Consider the following 16,609-nt stretch of genomic DNA (forward strand, 5'->3'; position numbering starts at 1 on the left):
AGCGCTGTCTATAAATCTGTCTGTTTGGTGTTTTCTCCTTCGGTTTTCATTTTTTCTCTTACATATCAAGCTGATTTACCTTGTGGGTCACTTTAGATCATGTTACAAATTTGATGAAAGGTGAAGATAAAGTACAGTGATCAATGAAAGGCGAAAATAACGCACAGAGATCAATCTCATAAATCCCAGAAGCAATACAAAATAGATAGTTGGGCAAACACGGACCACTGGAAACACCAAAGGTGGAATCAGGTGCCTAGGAGTAATAAGCATCCACTTCGACACCTCTTTCAAGAGTTTTACCCCTTCATTTGAAATTTAATGTTTTATGAGTGTACATGATTTGTTCGTTTAACTCATCCCACATTTTTCACAGTATATATTTTGCTATCTTATTGATTTGAATGAAAGTACTCATAATGTAAAACTTATACGGTACCAATTTTGATGCACCAGATGCGCATTTCGACAAAAAATGTCTCTTCAGTGATGCTCAACCGAAATGTTTGAAATTCGAAATAACTATGAAGTTTTAGAGCTAAATATAGCCAAAACAGCGTGCCAAAAAATTGGAGCCAAATTCGTCCAAGGATAAGAGCTATGCAAGAGGGAGATAATCCTTAATTTTGAAATGAATTTCTAAATTTTATAACAGCAATTAAATATACATCCGTATTTTCAAGCTAGTAACGAAGTACTTAGCTAATGGGCTGTAGAGACCCTCGGGGACTAACAGTCCACCAGCAGAGGCCTCGACCCAGGGGTCATAATGTAAAACTTATACGGTACCAATTTTGATGCACCAGATGCGCATTTCCACAAAAAATGTCTCTTCAGTGATGCTCAACCGAAATGTTTGAAATTCGAAATAACTATGAAGTTTTAGAGCTAAATATAGCCAAAACAGCGTGCCAAAAAAAAGTGGAGCCAAATTCGTCCAAGGATAAGAGCTATGCATGAGGGAGATAATCCTTAATTTTGAAATGAATTTCTAAATTTTATAACAGCAATTAAATATACATCCGTATTTTCAAGCTAGTAACGAAGTACTTAGCAACTGGGTTGTAGAGACCCTCGGGGACTAACAGTCCACCAGTCCAAAACGGATCAAAACTGATACGGAGAGAAGGTTGATGGGGAAAGCAACTCTGATTTTGTATATGGAAGAAAATATAATCTAGGAAATGATTCCCTTCATAGCAAGCCATTTTACCCGGGACTCGTTTTCTGGGGTGAAGGTGGGGATGCTGTTACTATGAAGCAATTGCATTACCCCAGTTACTTAAGTAATAATGTACTACATCACATGATCTGTGTGTAGGCCTTCAAATCAAATACCATATTGGTAACGACAATCCCAACATGACCAGTGTAAGTCCCTTGGGCCGATTCAAAACAGATCAGGAAACACAGCTGCCTTGATGATCCCTATACTGGCCCGGGAAGTCCAATTCTCATCATATAGTTAAAGATTGGATGGGGATGAAGTTGTCCTACATTGGAAAATATTTACATTTCAAATGTTTATGCCTTTGATGTCTTTAAGAACTATGCGCATATTGATCTTTATAAATATAGTGCGTCTATTGTAACGACTGAACATTCCGACAGAAAAGAAAGCAGATATAAGAAATGGATTCCATTTTTGAAAATACATGAGGGTAGGAACTGCAACGCTTCACTCCACATACTTTTCATGAAGAGCTGACGCACTTCATGAATTATACAGACGTCGTTATAAAGCGTCGTAATTTAATACTTTCATCGATTTTTTTGTTAGAAAAAATGAATTCAATTTCCCAAATATGAACAATCTACTATTAATACATTATTTCAACTGAAGCCGTTGCTGATTTTAAAGTTTGTTCGTATATTGATATATCAGAGACATTTAACGATAGAAAAGATCTAACGCTCTTGTAGACTGAACAGTATACGTTTAACAGTGCATTTACCCACAACAATTTTGGAATTTACCGTAGGACAATGCAGTGTATACTACTCCTAACACTTCTAAACCTAGTTTCAACTATTCAGGTATATGTTTGTTAGTTCGAATTTGGAATAGATTTATCATTTCGTTAACTAATGACACGCTTCCTTACAGCTGAGATCAAAGGGATGCAACTTGGCAGAGATAAAACCGAACGTTTTGGCATGCTGGGATAAACTCGGACAAGATGTAGGGGATAAAGGTCACCCAACTGGAACGACTTGTGAACTCAGAAGGAATCATTCAACAGAAATCGTATTATGTACTTCGAGGGGATGGTCAATCGTAAAAAGTGACTGTATGATAATATTTCTAAACAACGTGATTGAAGAAGTTTCATTGTTTTAAAGCCAACGTTGAGTTAGCATTAATATTCTGATTATATGTTCTGTCTTTTAGCTAATTTAGACGGATATCACCACAGAAGAGAAAAACGGTTCCTTGGCTTCATCGGCCGCGGACTACATAAACTAGGATGTAGTATCTTTCACTGCCATAAACGAGTTCGTAAGTATATATCTTTTTTGAAATTCTCTCTCTATTTAAAGAAAACAAACATGAACCTATCAAATATTGCACAGTTACCAGTGAGCAACAACAAAAAACAAAATTCTCCTCCTAATTTGAGTATTCATAATTTTTGTCACAGAAAATATCAGAAGACAGCAAAATTGAACACATGTAACACCCCTTTCCAAACACAATTTCCCCGGGGTAGGTGTGTGTGTGTGGGAGGCGCGGGGGGGTGTCCGTGATGTTTCTGGTTTCTGGTAACGCAAAGACCGTCTCTTTTATTATCGTGAAATGACTCATGGGCGTCAAACCACGAGAAAATAAATTCGCGTGTGCTCTGTTGATCAAGAATTTTTGCATGTACATGTAATTTGGCAATGTAAGATTAAAAGCAAGTAATTTTATTTCGCGAGTGATCCTTCTCGCGAATTTATGCGATAATAAATTCCTCGTGTACAATTAGGAGTTTACAATAGTGGTAAGGGCGTTCAAAATTATTTTACAACCGGAAAGCCCAGATTCGATACTTGATCCTGGTGCCACATCATTAGGTGGAGAATGTATCTTCACCGAACGGCGGGAATCACGGGTGTTTGGATTTGACCTTAATTTCGACTAAAAATAACCTCTTTGTATTCTTTCTTTTCCGTGACGTTGCACGGGACAAGTACTGTTCTATGCAGTTTTCGGTAAGTCACGTAGTAACAATATTCAGTGTTATCTGCTGACAGTATGAAAAGTGAAGATAATGAACAGCGATCAATCTCATAACTCCTACAAGCAATACAAATCTGAATTTCAATACAATTTTTATTTTAAAAAACTTTGATAATTGCAAAGATATATGTCAATTTTCTTCTTGTTATATTTTAGGTTCATTTTCTTATGGTTTTCACATTGTACACAATTGGTAATGTTTCATGACTATAAAGTTAGCTTTGTGTACCTGAAATACTATCAGATAACATAATTTTATTATTTGAGCTTTCTTCTTTTATCCAAAATTTCAAAAAAGTGTGCACTTAAATGCAAAGAAATGCATCATTTGCGCAGCTCAGTTAAGGCTATCCGAGAAAAATCACAGTGCTGTTATAAATGTGTCTCTGTGCACTTCGCACCATATGACGTCACAATAAAAAAGTACATCACAGCGTACATGTTCTGATAGTTGCATCGCGGTTATCAATTGATAAGCTGTATACGTGAAAAAATTTCTTGTAAAATGGTTATATATATTACTCCTTTATCAAATCAGCCTCCATCTTTAATATATAGTATGCACGAAGGTGATATTCATATTATATTGTGACCTTGAAATCGCCCCTAATCTGAATGACTGATGCGTTTAAAAATTTCCTCATTTACATAAATAATCTCACACTACAGAAACAGTGGCAAAGTTCAGGTTTATCTGCTATAAAAAACAATAACACTTTTTTCTGAAATAAAATTTAGATATATTTATGCGTTTGAAAACTGCGGGGAGAAATTTCTGTCTTGTATATTAACGGTATGATATATATAGGAATATGGGCAACCCCGATACTTCGTTGATGACTGTTGATATGTTGTTAAATTATATCATGTTTAGTTTGAGTATGCATTTGTTCCGAACACTTTTCATGTTAAGGATTTTTATTTATTTCTGTGTAATAAAAGTTCAGCTGGTTACTCGCATGAACCTGAACTTTTGTCCACAAGTAGGACCTCTTGCTGTTTTTGAAACACAAAGTGTTACGTGATACTTAACTGACGTCACGAGAAATTGCCATTAGGGGAATTTACGGTAGCTCAGTCACAGTCAACATATGGGTAGTATCGTTTCTGTGTTTAACCGTAACAAGTGTAATAATACCTGTGAATATGAGGTGCAATTTCACCCCATGATTATTGTGCATTTTACTATGGAAGCCCTTAACCTAGTTGCATGAAACCCACAAAAGTGAATCATTTGAAACCCGAGGGTGATGTCATACAAGCGAGGTATAACCCAGGGATAATTCAACAAAAATAGGAAATTCGCGATGAAGGAATGGATAGGTATCGTTTTAATAACAAACTTATATATAAAGAACTTGTGTCCCAACTTTCCATCAAATATTTATTAAGTATATAATAAGACGCGTAATGAGAATTTTACTTTCACAACACAGAGGCTGTTATTTACATTGTATAATAAGACGCGTAATGAGAATTTTACTTTCACAACACAGAGGCTTATATTTACATTGTATAATAAGACGCGTAGTGAGAATTTGACTTTCACAATACACAGACTTATATTTACATTGACCTAGATATCCCATTATTACAAGATCTGTGATTCCCGATTCAGAAACAGAACAGAGTCCTTATATCACCTAATTCATATGTTATTAGGGAAATCATATCATTACATTAGGCGATATATATTAATGATAATAATAATTATGCATTTTAATTCTGACACTATGAATATTTTATTCACATGTATATGCACATTGATTTTATATTATATTTTCTCTCACATTTGTAAACTGCTTTAGAGAACTAATTTTGATAGGGTGCTATATAAATCTTTTAATTATAATCACAATTACAAATCTTCAATTATCGTCTCAAAAAGTTATAACTAGAATTCCTTACACATTTGTTCATAATACCTGTATCCCAATTGATCATTACACATTAAATAGGCATTGTGTTGTTGTAATTGTTTCTGCTTCCAGGGGATAAAACTCCTCCCTATATGGCTGGAGTGTGCAATGGAGATATCCATGCTACAGCTGATAAATATCAAGTGACTACCAGAGTCAGCTGGCCGGAAAATTTTGCAAATGATGACCGAGACGGACGTGTACGGTACGTACACAGAATTATATATATATATATATATATATATATATATATATATATATATATGCGTGTGTGTGTGTTTGTGTGTGTGTGTGTGTGTGTGTGTGTAATATATTTTATTACAACTTTATTCATAACACAATCTGTGAATTCATCCATTGAGAATCTGACTTTTTGTTCTTTAAGTACAATAATGGTCACTGGAAAATCACCAGGACTTCATTTCTGGGGCGTGACGGAAATAGCTTATATAGCACGTGATCGATCTGGAAACATGGCGACTTGTTCATTTCATGTTACAGTGAAAGGTAAATTCAACGTTTTAATATATAGCATTTTCTGCACGGAAGCAAGCACAGTGCTTTTATTTTTGTAGGTTTTGACAAGGTGTAATGGAGATGCTACCATTATTTTATTTTTGTAGGTTTGACAAAGTGTAATGGAGATGCTAGAATTATTTTATTTTTGTAGGTTTTGACAAGGTGTAATGGAGATGCTAGAATTATTTTATTTTTGTAGGTTTTGACAAGGTGTAATGGAGATGCTACCATTATTTTATTTTTGTAGGTTTGACAAAGTGTAATGGAGATGCTAGAATTATTTTATTTTTGTAGGTTTTGACAAGGTGTAATGGAGATGCTAGAATTATTTTATTTTTGTAGGTTTTGACAAGGTGTAATGGAGATGGTACAATTATTTTATTTTTGTAGGTTTTGACAAGGTGTAATGGTGATGTTACAATTATTTTATTTTTGTAGGTTTTCACAAGGTGTAATGGAGATGCTACAATGATTTTATTTTTGTAGGTTTTGACAAGGTATAATGGAGATGCTACAATGATACACACGTTTTTATTTCTTTCCACTTTTTTCTTTGAATGCAGATGTACATTTTATAATAACCTCTAGGCCTGTAGGATGAACAAAGCACACAAATATCACGTCACAGTTAGGTATGACATACATTTTGTAGACACGCCCTTCATGCACATGTAGAATACCAACATAGATTTGGGTTAGACATTCCTTCTAGGCACCCGATTCCCATCTCTGGTATATCCAGGGGCATGTGTTTGCCCAACTCTCTATTTTGTATTCCTTACTAGAGTTATCAAAATTAATGACTATTCGTTTTTGTTATCTTTCAAATCTATTAATTCTAATGGTAATAAAGAACCATAACTAGCTTTGCTTTTCGTTTGTACATAATACAAGATATAGTTTTGGATCGTTAATATATCGTTTATATAGGCTTCAGGGCGGATGTGACCGGTCGATAGGGGATGCTTACTCCTCCTAGGCACCTGATCCCACCTCTGGTGTGTCCAGGGGTCCGTGTTTGCCCAACTATCTATTTTGTATTGCTTGTAGGAGTTATGAGATTGATCACTGTTCGTTATCTTCACCTTGCATCTAGTATAATCTGGGGTCCATGTTTGCCCAACTCTCTATTTTGTAGTCCTTAAAAGAGTTATGAGATTGATCACTGTTCGTTATCTTCACCTTCCATCTCGACGATTGGGGAATATTTTTTATGTCTCTGTATGTTTGCAACATTAACGTTGGAAATATATATGAAACGATGCAAAAACATCATACTAGGCAAAGGTCAATATCAGTAATTTACGTCAGAATGTTGGTCGATAACAACGTCGACGTTTATGTCAGTAAAAAGCTACGGAGACGTTTCTGCCACCTAGAAAGGAAGCTTTATGTTATCGTACTTTATCTAGCATAATTTTTCCACAATTCATCACTTGAGGAATTCTGTTTGAGAAAAACAAGAGCGTCACACTGACGATTTTATAGTCATTTCTCTTTCTGTGCAGTAATACGATGTCCCAGAATTCCTCGTGTGCGTGATGGTTACTATATCTGCCATCCCAGTGACGACATGCTTTATGGGGCTGTGTGTAGATTTGGCTGTTATGTCGGACATGAACTAGTAGGAGGAAATACAGTGGTCACGTGCACTCAGTCAGGAACATGGTCCGGGGCAATACCTCGCTGTCAAAGTATAATAATGATCAAATTTGCTGTAAATTAAGGAGCAATTCATAAATACACATTTACATCAGAAATATCCCGTATTTGTAGAGATACAATGCCCGCGTTTGCTTCCGTCGAAGGAACCTTCAAAGTATAGCTGTACAGATGAAAACAGATTTCGGAGTATTTGTACCTACAGTTGTTCAGAAGGATATGATATCACAAGTGGAATGTCACGTGTACGTGTCTGTACCCGATACAGGACATGGAGGGGTGCTGAACCTAAATGCACTGGTATTCTTTTTATATACAAATGTGTGCATACATACAAGTGAATGTAAGTAATGCGCTCAAAACGGTTATCACAAAACAGGCTAAATTTTGTTTCGATGTGAATTACAGATATTGAACCACCAAAACTTTCAACATGTCCTGGGACTGTTTACGCATACTGCGGGAGAAATTCTCTGAAATCATATGTCGTTTGGAAAGAGCCTTCTGCAAAGGATAACCATGATGGAGTAATAAGTGTTACAAAAGAAGGCTCAGTATCGCCTGGGGACAGGCTGTCTGCGGGCACTTACACAGTTACCTACAAAGCAAAAGATTTGGCGGGAAATAAGGCAGATCCATGCAAAATGAAAGTGGTTGTGAAAGGTAATCTTATGGGTTCATGGAAACGATTATTACTGAGATTAGCGCACTGCATCAATGTCACTTTTACTCTGTTTTATTATCCACTTCTCGCAGCGATAGTTAAATATTCTTTTCCTAGCAAGCTAGTATTTTGGAAAGAAAATATTAACCCTATATCACCATAGTCAACTGATAATTTAAGGCGAATCCATGATAAAAATCCTCAGTTTTTTTCCAATACTAGTACTATCTGTTATGGTAGCGTAATGAATGTTGCTCTTTAGTAAAACACATACAGCACAGTACCAGTAATCCATGAATAATTCAATTCATTTTTGGCATAATTTCATAGAAATTAACATTTGCTCATCGATTTGGTTGAGTATCAAAGTTTTAAAGGTCATCTTAAATACAAGCCGGTCGACGGGGGATGTTTACTCCTACTAGACACCTAATCACACCTGTGTTTGCCGAACTCTCTATTTCGTATTGCTTACAGGAGTTATGAGATTGATCGCTGTTCGTGATATTCACCTTTCATACGTAACAAAGTGTAAAACTTATACGGTACCAATTTTGATGCACCAGATGCGCATTTCGACAAATCTTCAGTGATGCTCAACCGAAATGTTTGAAATCCGAAATAACTTTGAAGTTTTAGAGCTAAATATAGCCAAAAAAAGCGTGCCAAAAAAGTGGAGCCAAATTCGTCCAAGGATAAGAGCTATGCATGAGGGAGATATAATCCTTAATTTTGAAATAAATTTTCTAAATTTTATAACAGCAATTAAATATACATCCGTATTTTCAAGCTAGTAACGAAGTACTTAGCTACTGGGCTGTAGAGACCCTCGGGGACTAACAGTCCACCAGCAGAGGCCTCGACCCAGGGGTCATAATGTAAAACTTATACGGTACCAATTTTGATGCACCAGATGCGCATTTCGACAAATAATGTCTCTTCAGTGATGCTCAATCGAAATGTTTGAAATCCGAAATAACTATGAAGTTTTAGAGCTAAATATAGCCAAAAACAGCGTGCCAAAAAAGAAAGAGACAGAAATGTGATTCTCTTTAACCTTTAAGGAACTATTCATCTTTTATTATCTTAGTCATCAGATGTCCTGAAATATATCCGACCCCCTACCAAAGTGTTACGTGTCCCTCTGGAACGAGGTATGGTAGCGGGTGTAGTTTTGACTGTGATTTGGGATCGACAATTAATGGTACAAACTATGTCGTTTGTGAAAAAGGAGCAACTGGTGTTTATGGATATTGGACATGGGAGGGAAATCAACCTTTCTGTGAAGGTACTCCTTCAGATATATGTCTGCTGCTTTCAGTTATATTTAGAGTACTTAATTATTTTTTTTTTGCAATGTTCTTGTGTTTAGTTATACAAAAATGTGCAAGAACACCGAATGTACCTGGTCACGGTGCTTTATCCTGTGATAATTGGTTTGGAGGAAAGTTCTGCCAAATGTTTTGCAAGAAAGGATACGATGTTTCGCCTGGTAGGAAATTTGAGGAAATGTTAACGTGTGGAGAAAGTGGCAAGTGGCTACCGAGGACCGCTCTTCCTCTTCCTGACTGTTCAAGTATGGCATCAACAACCAGAATAATATGTATTTCTAACAGTCAACAGATTGTACACATTTATTGTAATTAAATGTTTGGTATTCTAGGGTCAATATCAGCTAGATATGGAACATATGTGATGTCTGCCTCGTATTATTTTGAGGGCGATTGTACAAAACCGAAAACCATTCTGGAACTTCAGGAAAAATTCATCCAACTCCTGAATTCGTCGTCATCCTTTGGTTTAGGTTGTTCACTTGCAGGAAACAAATGCAGTGCTGAAAATGTGCAGGTATTACAGGACAAAATACAATAATCAAAAGTAAAGCGTTGCATTTCAAATATTACATAAATGCTAAGTTAATAACAAGTACACTAATTTTTAGTGATGTTGCAGGTTCGATGTGGAGCAACAAGACGGAAGCGTTCTGTAGATATGACAATAAACTTTGATCTGACTCTAAACTACGGCAATTCATCAATGCAGTCTTTTAGCCAAACACAAGAAAACATATTCTTATCACTTAAAGAAGCTCGGAAGAAAGGGGAACTTGATATTATTTCGAACGTTACTACTATACGCTTACAAAGCATAGTGCAGCATGAAGTGAAGCTAATCTGTCCTTCAAGGACAGTAGCATCGTCTCACACTTTTTCTTGTGGTAAGTGACGATTGTTTATTCAGTTCGTTTACAACAGAGAACCCTATTGGCTTAATGATCTAGACGATTGTTTAACACATATTGCAGTCTATGTCAAAAGATTCTGTGTATACATGCAAGACAAGGAGAGGTATTTAAATAAATGATTTGAATTACTGTTATCACTAATGCTTTGCCTTGGTACGATTGATCGATTGTATATTATTTAACTTCGCTGTCGAGAATCTATCACTCTTATGGAGACGTCACCATTGCCGGTGAAGGGCTGTACAATTTAGGCATATGCTCGGATTTTGGTTATTGAGCAGGTAGGGATCTCATTTCCATGAAGATCCGGGTAAGAATAGGTTCTCGGTACCCCATGCTTATCGTAAGAGGCGACTAAATGGAGCGGTCATTCGGATGGGATCGCATAAAACCAAGGCCTCGTGTCACTGCAGGTGTAACACGATAAAATCCTTCCCTGCACAATTGTCGTAACGGCAGATTATAGGTGGAATGGTGACCTCTTCATTCGACTAAAAAATTCCCGAGAGGGACGTTAAACAATATAAAATTAATCAATCAATCAATGGCGTTCATTGTTTTGAGCGATTCGTTATATCGCTAATGTGACTGATACTGATGATGATGCAATTTTTCATTTTGAATGTTGACTCTTAAAACAATCTGAATATTGAAGAGTCGTTTACGACAAAATATATTAAAGGTTTCAGTTTCTCATTTTTAAATGAATTTATTAATTGTAGTTGGGTGTAGTCCGGGAACATTTTATGATAACGACACGCAAACCTGTCCACAGTGTGAAAAGGGATATTATCAAGACAAAAGCGGTGAAGACGTTTGTATACCGTGTCCCAGAAATACAACAACGAAATCAATAGGATCCAAGAACATCGAAGAATGCATTGGTAAAATTTTATTTTGGCGTGATAATAATGTCAGCTTTTTCTTGTATAAAACTTCAGTCTCGTTGGAAGTATTTTACGTACATAAGTATTACGGATGGTGTATTTAATAGTCGCTTGTGAGCCAGGTAGCTGGTCATTAGATGGTACCCCAGATTGCTCACAATGTCCAGTGGGAACATATTCAGATAAATATGGTGTTACCCTCTGCAAGAAATGTGAACATTCTCTCTCAACTGAAAATGAAGGTGTGAAAGAAGAATCACAGTGTAGAGGTAATCAATCCAAAGAGGTAGGTTCCATATCAGTTGAAGCATTTAAACGAGATGGCTGCAGCTTCTCCATCGCATATTTTCCAAAATTGCATTGTATTATCACTGGTATATTCCATCGCCCTCTGCTTAGGATGTGTACCTCTCTCACCTGATTCGATAAGTATAGGCATTATGCTCTGTATGATCAAGTTTTAAATTAAAACAGGCTAATAAGTTGATGTTACTTAATGTGCAGAAGTTTCTGCAGTCTGGTTTAAAGTAAGTACTTCATCAACGCTATGGTCGTTACAATGATTTAATTTGCAATTACAAGCTATAAATTGGTCGAAAGCTGTCTGACGTATTTGATACCAATCATCAGCTATCTCGTGTGACTACATATTTCATTGTTTACCTGATGAAGATATAGGTCTCACGACAGGTGTAACCGGTGGAAAGGAGATGTTTACTCCTCATCCGGTACCTGATCCAACCTCTGGTTTGTCCGGGGGTCCGTGTTTACCCAACTCTATTTTATATATTCCTTAATGTTGTATTCTTTAGAGGATTTATGACATTGAGAAATGTTTGTTATCTTCACTTGTTCACTTGAGAAATGTTTTGGAATTTCTAATTTCTTATTTTCAATTTTCTAGAGTTTGACGTTTGGTTTTCCGGAAAGGAGAGTTCGGCATCTTTATACTTTGAAACAGTTCGATCGCACAACAGTTTCATTGTATCATCTTGGTTGCAAAGAGACATGGAATCGTTTAATGCCTTCAGTTTGACATTGAATAGTTTACGGAATAACCCAAGAATCGAATTGAATTTAAAAAGAAATGTATCGCTTCATACCACAAGGCAATAAAATGAAACTTGGAAATAATGCTCAATTTTGATATGTGTTAAAAAGTTCTCACAGTTTGTGGATTGCAGAATATAACGTATCTTTGACATTGTTTTATGTTTGAAGGAACTCAAAGATAGAGTCAGATGTAGTGGACAACAGGTGGCACTATGTTATTCTACTTATCAGCGACGAGAAAGTGAAAGTATACATTGACAACGATGTAAAGTGTGAGATAAATGAAAACATAACTCTAAAAGCCAACGAAAGTTATGAAGTTAAATTTCAAGGTTTGTAAAAATTGATAATGATTGAATTGTTTTTAATTATTTGATTAAAGAATGCGTAACTGTAATATCTGGGTGGTCAGTCGAATTATTATTATTATAAAAATTTACAAAGCGCACAATTGTACAAACAAAAATGCAATACACATGAAGTACCATATACCATTTATTGATATTATACAGTTTTATAACTTGTAAGTCTGATATCATACCTGCCTGTTTCAATCCTTTCGAATATACTATTTGATATCAGATAAATATATATTAAGGTAAAGGAAAGGTCTCCCAGTTCAATATTTGGTCGGAAGATACAGGAGATCTTAGTGCTTCTTTACCAGAAGTAATGGGAATGAACAGTTCCTGCTCTCTCCAAAGGACTGGTGATATCCTTTCATGGAAACAGTTCGAAAACATTCATTCCGAGACCACGTTCAAGCAAATCCCAAGTGAATGTGATGGTAATGAGATGAATTCATTAATCTTGTTTCCCATATTGATGAAAAATCTCTATAGGAAAGTTGTACTAATAGAAAATCTATTCTTTAGATTTCGACAGTTGCAAATCTAATCCATGTATCAATGGAAACTGTCAGGACACGTTAGATGGGTTTGAATGTCACTGTCATTATGGCTTTTATGGTGAGAGGTGCGATGGTAACGTGGATGATTGTGCAGAAAATGTATGTGAGAATAATTCAACGTGTGTGGACGGCGCTTCAAACTACACCTGTCTTTGTAAGGATGGATTCAGAGGAGATCTTTGTGAGATAGCAATGGGTCAGTGCTGCATTATATTGGTAATGAACGCTTTCATTGTTCATTATCTTCACATTTGCACCATGTATACAACTTCTATATGTGAAGGACATAACGTAATTCATAATTTCAGTGGATGGAGGATGGGGGAGATGGGGTCAGTGGTCACAATGCTCTGTAACATGTGGAAATGGGACACAAAGACGAACCCGGTTTTGTAGCGACCCTGCGCCAGATAACGGTGGATTGCAGTGTCCGGGAAACGCATCTGATGTAAATATGTGTAGCATGGAAGAATGCACAGGTGAGGTTTAGAGGTGTTTATAAGCAATCTTTCAAAAAGTAACCCCGGCTAAGGAGCTAAATGAAGTTCTTAAAAGTAATGATAATTTTCAAAAGTCTTCCTCTATTTTTGTTTAATTACACAATGTCATGAATGTAGCACCCATATTTGACAAAGTCTTGATACATCTAGTTGTATATTTACAAATTTTGCAGTTTGTAGTAAACTCTCCGTCACTGAACACGTCTTGATGATATGTAGAAACAATTCAGAAAATACGAACTGTACACTAGCGTGCGAGGAGGGCTATGATTTTGATCATCTGATAAAACCGTACTATGTATGTGGACCAGACACCTATCACCTTTGGGATTTCAAAACATTGGATAACCCCGACGGGAAACTTCCGCAATGCATTGGTATGGTATTTTCGTTTCAATATTATTTTGTTGATTGATAGAACATGTATGATATATTATTCAATATAGTATTATGTTCACACATAGTGCTATATGCTGTGAAATCAGAATACGAGTGTGATGGATTTCAATTTTCATAACAGAGACCAAAAATAGCCAAGACATGTCTTTCCAGTATAGTGCATCATACATTAGTCTTCTGTGCGATACTGATGGAAAAGCTAAAGATTCAAAGACTGGAATTCCTCAACTGTTAAAATATGCCGCAGAAGACATAAATTGTGTAGCAAATAAAACATGTTTACTTCAGCAAATGAATGTTGAAAATTGTCACACACGAACTAAGAGGGACGCTGAAAACAAGACGGTTGAATTTCAAATGAAACTTGCCTGTGATCCGCAAATATGTAAGTTGTCTAAGAAGATTAACAAATCTAGAATAACATGAAATGTATATATATTACACACACACACACACACACACACACACACACACACACACACACACACACACACACAGAGAGAGAGAGAGAGAGAGAGAGAGAGAGATGGAAGTACTATCAAGTAAATAAAAATATATATAAAACTTATACGGTACCAATTTTATAATGATAACGTGAGAGATAGACAAGTCCTTAAACAACAGATTTTTTATCTGAATTTTGTATTTGACAGAGATTGTGATATTTTGCAGACAGCAGCATGGAATGTTATAACATTCTTCACGATGCTTTGCTCACTCTGATGAGAAAGACTCTGTCAAACAGTTTTAGCGCATTTATACAGGGTCAGCAATATCATATCCAACCATCTTCTGCTCACGTGGAGACGTTCGTCAAATGCCCAGTGGGAGCGGTATCTGCCGATATCTATTGTGGTAAAACTGCTGTAGTTCATTTAGTTCCTGTATTTTGTAAAACTTCTATAGTTCATTTAGTTCCTGTATTTTCACCAACGTTTTCTCAGTCGTCGTTGAATGATATTTGTACATTTAGTTGAATGTTCCCCTGGCCGATACTACAAATATGATGAATGTGTGAAATGTGACTACGGAACATACCAGGACGAGAGCGGGAAATCATCCTGCAAGGAGTGTCCCGATGGAACCACAACTCCTGGGAGAGAGTCGAGATCAATCGACGAATGTTCAGTTTTCATCGCAAAGGATAAGAATGGTAATGGTTTGGATATCATATCATGTTGTTAATTTGTATTTGAAGTTCTTTAATTAACCACAAATTTTATCTCTGTAAGAGAGCAAAATCAAAACATTAATTTTTCAGACAACTTGTACATAGTTACCGGGGTATTGTCGACAGTCTTATGTCTTGCCATACTTTCAGTAACCGTCATCTTCATTAGAAAGCGCTTGTGAGTTCTTCCTTTTTATAAATTGGTCATTTGAAAGTTCAAAACAACTGTTGCTTATTGTGTTCTTTTCAAAAGTTTATATATACTAATATAATGCAGGGTATGAATTGAATAGCATAGATATCGCAATATCAGCATTCCTAAGCGTCAGTGTCTATCTTGCATGCAAATTCGTGCTTCATGATTGTTCTTTTCAGAAGTCGATTAAACAAAGATGACAATAAGATCTTTTATAAAGTTGGGAGCAAAACCGATAGGGAGAAACCCATTTGCTATGCAATGTATGTATTGGTTCCATATATCTGAAAGTAATGAAATGAAAGCCAATGTGCATTCTATAACGTGGACATTTTCTTTTCATGTAGGAGGACCCGACGACAATGATCCAAGGAACAATACAGTTTTGAATATGCTACCCGTTAATGTATATCGATATGAACCAGCTATTGTGATTCATGCATAATGCATTATTAGTTCTTTAAGTTTTTAATCTTTGTTCATGTACCATGTTGCAATATAGCACCGTGTTGCAATGCTTATTCTTTATGATTAAATATTTGATGATTTAATTTTTAACATATGTGTGAAAACAAATTAAGGCTTGATACAGAAACCGCTTTGTAATGATGTAATGAAAATGAAACTCTGCTGCTAGACTATTTGAAAGAAGATGGTGTAATCAAATTTAACAAATGTGTGAAACTCTTGATTCGATTGGAATATAGAATTTTTCAGACAGTTGATTTTCTTCATTATCATCTGAATTTCGAATGAGGTGTATGCCTAGCTCCCATGACATACATTTCAGGGACGTCTTAACCCCTCCTATTAACCATATTTATAAATGAAGAATACGGGATATCGGAACTAGAAAATTTTGAAACTCTTCAGAAAAAGAAGCTCCGAAAATTATGCGGCACTTGGGCAACTCTTGTATATATAAATTAGTGATGCATAAAGACGATTCATATCTGATAAAAAAAAAACATCTGCCTGGTTTAAAAATTATTTTCAGACTGTTGCAAGTGAATGGCCTAGTACCAAAACATGAGTTATTGGATTAAATGTTTGATGTTTGGTGACAGATAAAACAAAAGAAATGTCTATTTCCTACACCGTATGCAGTTGTGTATTCTTGAGTCATTAAAACAACCGATCGCTATGAAATGGTATAATTAATCACAATAAATTATTTATAAATCGGTCTCCAGAAACGTAGATGCAGCAACATGTAGCCTCAGCCCCCACCCCCACCCCGTTTTCCTGAGATTGCGTTAAA

The 16,609-nt window shown here is 36.0% G+C and overlaps 1 protein-coding gene across 1 annotated transcript; it reads left to right on the top strand.

Moving 5' to 3' along the window:
- Nucleotides 1-1,362: 1,362 nt before the first annotated feature.
- On the top strand, nucleotides 1,363-16,071 carry LOC125664634 (sushi, von Willebrand factor type A, EGF and pentraxin domain-containing protein 1-like). Its single transcript, XM_056142083.1, has 26 exons — nucleotides 1,363-1,371; nucleotides 2,108-2,291; nucleotides 2,393-2,500; nucleotides 5,215-5,347; nucleotides 5,528-5,649; nucleotides 7,170-7,355; nucleotides 7,438-7,623; nucleotides 7,732-7,986; nucleotides 9,078-9,275; nucleotides 9,360-9,563; nucleotides 9,651-9,835; nucleotides 9,941-10,205; nucleotides 10,955-11,116; nucleotides 11,227-11,388; nucleotides 12,024-12,232; nucleotides 12,351-12,504; nucleotides 12,771-12,959; nucleotides 13,048-13,278; nucleotides 13,391-13,561; nucleotides 13,756-13,959; nucleotides 14,103-14,366; nucleotides 14,654-14,836; nucleotides 14,955-15,134; nucleotides 15,243-15,330; nucleotides 15,528-15,611; nucleotides 15,696-16,071. The coding sequence occupies exons 1-26, from the start codon at nucleotides 1,363-1,365 to the stop codon at nucleotides 15,712-15,714; spliced, it is 4,335 nt and encodes a 1,444-aa protein (XP_055998058.1). The 3' UTR covers nucleotides 15,715-16,071.
- Nucleotides 16,072-16,609: the final 538 nt, after the last annotated feature.

This window comes from Ostrea edulis, chromosome 1, assembly GCF_947568905.1.
Source record: "Ostrea edulis chromosome 1, xbOstEdul1.1, whole genome shotgun sequence".
Lineage (NCBI taxonomy): Eukaryota > Metazoa > Mollusca > Bivalvia > Ostreida > Ostreidae > Ostrea > Ostrea edulis.

What these genes read in the sequence shown, in the direction of transcription:
- LOC125664634 (XM_056142083.1), top strand. An exon ending in AATGAAAGTGGTTGTGAAAG is followed by an intron (nt 7,987 to 9,077) that starts GTAATCTTATGG and finishes TTATTATCTTAG; the next exon opens with TCATCAGATGTCCTGAAATA. An exon ending in GCAGTGCTGAAAATGTGCAG is followed by an intron (nt 9,836 to 9,940) that starts GTATTACAGGAC and finishes GTGATGTTGCAG; the next exon opens with GTTCGATGTGGAGCAACAAG.